Source organism: Herpailurus yagouaroundi, unplaced genomic scaffold (assembly GCF_014898765.1).
Source record: "Herpailurus yagouaroundi ecotype Mexico unplaced genomic scaffold, PumYag 29, whole genome shotgun sequence".
Lineage (NCBI taxonomy): Eukaryota > Metazoa > Chordata > Mammalia > Carnivora > Felidae > Herpailurus > Herpailurus yagouaroundi.
Window position 1 is genome coordinate 118,750,261 of NW_024412377.1, and position 6,000 is coordinate 118,756,260.

At 47.7% G+C, this 6,000-nt stretch overlaps 1 protein-coding gene across 6 annotated transcripts in view; it reads right to left on the reverse strand.

The window, feature by feature from the left end:
• The window catches only part of SH3RF2 (SH3 domain containing ring finger 2), a 126,966-nt gene that overhangs the window by 18,187 nt on the left and 102,779 nt on the right, over window positions 1-6,000 (reverse strand). For 5 of the 6 annotated variants that reach the window (XM_040453718.1, XM_040453708.1, XM_040453733.1 and 2 more), the window contains one exon: window positions 2,863-3,116. In XM_040453718.1, coding sequence (XP_040309652.1) covers window positions 2,863-3,116 — 254 coding nt within the window. The remainder of the gene's footprint in view (window positions 1-2,862; window positions 3,117-6,000) is intronic. The other variant, XM_040453725.1, reaches the window with a different exon arrangement.

Sequence of the window (6,000 nt, forward strand, 5' to 3'; positions counted from 1 at the left end):
GAGGGGGCTCTGACCAGTTACTTGAAGACTATTCTAACAGGAGCGGTAGGCATAGGGCGGCGGGATTGCCCTTGCTGGGGGCGGAAGGGCAAATGGAATTAAGGGAGAGAGCGTGCAGGCAAACATGACACCACACGGAAGCAAATTTGGAAAGGTTGTTCCAGAGTTAGGGCTGTGCATGGATGAGCTTTGCAAAGTCCCATGACAGAGGTTCTGGAATCAGACTTCCTCTCAGGGAGCCTGGGACAGGTCAGCCACATTCCTTCCCTGCATCTCAGCCCCTCGTGTGTAAACCCAGCACCTTACAGGGCTGCTGGGAGGCCGACATTTTACGATGTGTGCAAAGTGTTAGGACAGTGCCTGGAACATAATAAATGCCCCGTGCTTCTAACTCTCACTGTTTTTGGGTCAAGGACAACAAATCCGAAAAATACAAGGTCCAGGACTATGGTTTTATCCCTTCCTTGGGCTTTGTTTGTTTTGTTCCGTTTTTGTTGTTAATGGAGATGATCTTCCCTCAGTAAAAGGAAGCCATTCCTCCCCCTCAAATTCTCTGGAAGACAGGACATACATTGTTTTCATCTCTCGGGCACATGTCCTGTACGTGATAGGGACTTCAGTGCACTCTGTGGGGAGACAGGAGACACACCCCTGGGAAGCACCTCAGTCCACTTCTCCGTAAGGGTCTCCCAGCATTTAGGGAGCATCAGTGACGTCCGGTCAGAGTTGTTACTCCTTTGTGATAGCCTCTGGACACGTGTGTGAATCACAGACATTTGTGTCCAGCACAGAGGGCCTGAGCCAACACCATGTTCTGTGTCACGCCTCGTCTTCAAGCCAGATGTGAACATGAAAAGCAGAAAGCTCACTAAACGCAGTCGGTGTTCTCAGCTGCCGTGAGCAAGCCAGGCGCCATTTACACAAGTCTGCCCTTTCAATGTAGACATTTATTTTTCCACTGACAGCCCTATGGGGTGCACAGTCAATTCTCCTGTCATGTGTCTTTGCTGTGGTGAGATTGATAGCTGGACCAGCCTCACCTTGGGGAAAAGGGAGAGAGAAAGCCTCCGGGACTTGAGAAAGTCAAAGCAGCGCTGTGCAGGCCTGTCCTTAGGCTCCTGGAAACGTGTGAAAAATCGGTTTTATGCCTCATCTGTTGATCTTGTCAGTTCTTATTACCAAGAGATTTAATGCTTTCTTATTTACACGTGCATCCAGTGCAGTCACAACTCCAAGTCCGGCAAGATCTTTGCAAAGGTAGAGGCAATGTGTGAAAGGAAGTGTGAGTGGTTGCCAATGGGTTACAGGCCTCAGCACTCATAAGTGGTGTGGACTGAGTGTGAACGTTTCAACACTGAGTCACTCACACACTGGATGGGCCAAAGAGGACCTGCTTAGTTGTAGTAGCAATGATAGTACTGATAAAATGATCACTCTATAAAAACAGCTATTATTTCTTGAGCCTTATTATGTGCCAGGCATGGTGCCAATCAGTCTTACATGGATTCTTTTATTAAATTCAGACAATACCCTGATTTTAATGTTTATTTATTTTGAGAGACACAGAGAGACAGAAAGACAGGCAGAGTGTGAGTAGGGGAGAGGCAGGGAGAGAGGGGGAGAGAGGATCCTAAGTAGCCTCCATACTGCCAGCGTAGAGCCCGAAGCAGGGGCTCGATCTCACAACTGTGAGATCGTGACCTGAGCTGAAGTCAATAGCTGGATGGTTAACTGACTGAGCCACCCAGGTGCCCAGGCAGGTATTATTTTTATTTCCATTTTACAAATGAGAAAACTGGAGGCTGATGAGGTCCAGTCACTTGCCCCAGGCTTCTGTGGTGGGATTATTTAGGAGGTGTTTGCGTGTGGGCAGGGAGAAGGAGGTGGAAGGTCAGCAAGGAGGGGGGAGGAGGGGCAGCTGGGTAGAGGCAACACAGTGGGAGGTCAAGTACATGGTGGTGGGGCAGGGGGTCAGGTGAGCACCCCGGGAGAGGGCAGGACTAAGATACCTATTTTAATTTTCTTGGGACCTTTTCCTGTGTGGCATACTGACCCACATGTTACCCTCTTGCTTTGAGTGGTCATACTGCATTTTCATATTTAATCATTTTTTTAAGATAGAGAGACTGTGGAGCCCAGTTTAAATCAGAAAATGTAGAATAAATCAAATTTACTTGGCTTGGCTCGTGGTCTTCTAGAGAGGTATGCAAATATAGAACCTTCGTGTTTTGTAGAACAATGGGTTCCAAACGCTTTTTAAAGTGCCTGAAAATGAGGTCTTATGTAGTGGTTCAATATTTTAGGGGATGAAAGCATTGCCACGTGAGCAGTGTGGATGTTACACAGGTAAAATAACAGCAAGCTGCAGAACAGTGCATGTGGTGGGTATGATTACGAGATGCTATGTATATACACAGAAGAGCACTGGGGACAGGGGTTATGGATATGAAGGAGACTTCCTTTTGTACAATAAAAATGCTTTTAACCTCATGTATGTATTAGTCAAATAACAAAGCAAGATTTGGGGACTCTCAGCATTGACTCTCCAACCCTCTTTACCCCCCTCCCCCACCCACCTCCCCGATATTTCCCATGTTTCCCTTTTATCCCCCTTGGCTGTGTTCTAATTATATGCTGGCACTCCGGGCTGCTACCATCCCCACCATTCAGTATACGTGTGTGGAGTGACCAAGGGCAGTGACCTTAAGTCGGTCTGGCTTCATCCAATAAGACCAGTCACTATTTGGGAATTAAAAGCACTCTTTACAGAGGCTTGTTTTAAAGCCAGTATCCTCCTTTTGCAAAATGTACTCTGTCTACCCCAGAGCCAGATCCCCCCATCACTTAGCTGTAGGCACGTACCTCTCTGCCACCACTTACTCTTTCTCATGCTGCTCCTCCCGGATCTCCGAAGAGAGCCCTGTCCTAAAGTCCCCGGGCTGGTTGTGCTCCTCACAGGGTTGACTATGGCGGTGGGCACAAAGACGGACTTGAAGGGACGGTTCTGCCGGGGATCACCTTCTGAAATGCTGCCTTGGGAGGACACAGAGGAGTTGGATAACGTCCATGTGGCGTAGAGACCAGGACTCCGAGAATCTGGAAAACTAGATGTCTTTCTGGTTGTTGCAAGCGTTTTAAAGAGAAGAAATAAAGAAAATGTTCAGTTATGAGTCCTATTTAAAAAAGCTCTCAACCATATACTGAATGTGGTCTCTCTTCACTCCCTTCCTATCATATATGCTCCCTTTATTAACCACACAGGCTTGATCATGTGGGTTTCACGATTTACAGCTGGGCAACTGTGCAGGTGTGCAGAGGGCAGGGAGAGGGGCTCATACTGAGGCCCCATTGGAACGAGAACACTTGACTTAGGTCATCTTTCATTCCAGCTCTAATCACTCCTAACCCCAAGAGTTTGGAGCACAAGGTTTGTACATGTTCAACTCGTTTTGTGGTTCTGATTTCCTATTCATTCTGTGACTCTCCCCTTTGATTCTAAACTCAGGGAAGGCAGAGATATTTTATGCCTTATTTTATATGCTTTGTGTTCTGCATCTATTGCTTATCAAAAGTTTGTTGAATGATTTCCATGATGCTTTCAGCACTGATGCCAGTTGTTTGGGCTAACACATGTTGAGCACTTACTGTATGCTGGGCATTGGGCAGTGCTTTGCCCCCATTATCTTGTGGGTTCTTCACAACAGCCTTCTGAGGTACGTACTATTAGTGCTACTATTTTTGTTTTAATTTTTAAAAATGTTTTTATTTATTTTTGAGAGAGACAGACAGACACTGTGAGCAGGGGAGGGGCAGAGAGAGAGGGAGACACAGAATCTGAAGCAGGCTCCAGGCTTTGAGTGGTCAGTACAGAGCCTGATGCAGGGCTCAAACTCAAGAACCACGAGATCATGACCTGAGCCGAAGCTGGACGCTCAACCAACTGAGCCACCCAGGCACCCCAAGTGCCACTATTTTATGGATAAGAAAATAGAGGCTTACAGTTACTTGGCCAAGCAGCTACAAGATCTGAGATTTGAACCCAGGTCCAGGCTGGCCCTCTCCTCTACCACTGAAAAGATCACCGTCTTACCACTGAGCACACTCCCTCCTGGCTAGGGAGAGTGTTCATCATTTAGGTAGCAAGGTAAGCCCTGAATCCTGCTTGAAAGAAACAAACTGAAGCAGTGGGGAGGCCCTACACATGCCTTTGGAAGACCCTCCCTTTTCAGCCTTGGGTTCTGACTTTTAAGACTAGTATTAAAGTTTTATAAAACACCAATCTCCATTCACTCGCTTCCAGATTGCTACTCCCTGAACCCTATGGGGAATGGCTGCCATTTTACATGCCCTTCTTGCCCTTTTACCAATCCTACCCCAAAATCACAGCGCTGATTGAGTAGTCCATCAATCAGCTTGTCACTTGGATGATGAAATAACCTCCCTGGGAACAATCAACTCAACCAAGACCCTGGCTCAGAGATGCCCTCCCTGATGGCCTTCCCATTAATGCCTACAGTCATTTCCCTTTATTTCTTCTCCTCCTTTTCTCTCCTTCTTTGGCTGAAAAAAGTGATATGGAGCTTAACAATGAGCCAGCCAGTGGTACAAAGATAGGTAAGGCGTTATTTAACGTGACCAACTCTGCCCAAGAAGCATATGCAGCCAAATGCCCAGGAATGATGCTTACAGTAATGGGACTTCTATCCACAGCCATCAACCTGCCTCTGGTCCTGGTGATGTCGTCAGTAAAGGGGTGTAGGCTTCCTGCCAGTAAGAGCTCCCACTCTATTCTGGAGCTGAGGGCTGGCAGTGGAGAGAAATCCTTGGCCTGGGCCTCCATGGTCATGTGCTAGATCTGCCTGTTTTTTGAATGGGGGGCCTCAAGGTGTTGGATACTATAAAATGGGCTGGCCACAGGAAAGACAGGTTCCATAACCATTCCCAGCAGCAGCAAGCACAGAATACAGTTAATTAGGCCCAAGCCAGCCTTATTCCACAAGTCTCTTCTCTGAATGACTGTTGATAGACCGAGCTGCAACCTGATTTTTCTGAGCCCAGCACTAGGTCAGGTTCCAAAAACTCTTAAATCCAAAGTCCTCCTTCCAACAGGAGTCCCTCTCTGTCTTTTGGCAAAAAGCTCAGCAGTTACCCAGCGCTTTCTTCTAATATCAAAGTACTTTGTGAACATATATTAATTAATCCCCATTACACTCCAGACCTATAAACATTCTGATCCTTGTTTTCCAGATGGAGAGACTGAAAGAGGGGTTGTGGGGGGAGGAAGGAGTGCTATTGCCTCCAACTTGCTCCATTGTGCTGCTTTGAGTGTGCAGGTCTGTGTCCCCTTTCCTGTCTGTTACAGGAACCCATAAGACCTAGCCCCCTCCCCCCACCGTATGTGAAGGGGCATTTGCAGCTCTACTGTACTCACCACTGGCAGCAGCCTCCTGGTAAGGGAAAGCTTGCACCCTGGCAACTTTATATAGTTCTGTGTAGAAAGTTCAAAGAACCGAGTGTTGGCCCCTGTATTGCTTTTTCCATCCATAAGGCACCAGGGGGGCGCATGTGCCTGGTGAAGGTTGTAAGAAAGAGGAATATCCTGGATACTGGACAGAAGGGACTGTGTAGGGAGAACATGAGGGGCAGAGAAGCCTTGGAAACAGGACCTGAGGGAGGCTGCTGAGAGTCTGGCAGCAGATACCTGAGATAGGGGGCAGGGGTCTGATCAGACGTTGCTGATTGTGTTCTTGCCATGAAAGGTCTTCAACTGCAACCACATTCTTTCCTCTCTGGTTCAAGCTTCCAAGCCCTCAGAGAGAGGCTCAGATGGGCTGAGACTGTTTCTTAGCTGGGGTGATGGAAGGAGAAGGAGAGGGAGGATAAGGAGGAAGAGCAGGATAGAGAGGAGGAGGAGGGGGACATGAGAAGGAGGAGCTAGTTTCTTAAGCCTCTGAAAAGAGAGGAAACTTGTGCCTCCCACCAAGACTATGCCTGAAGGAG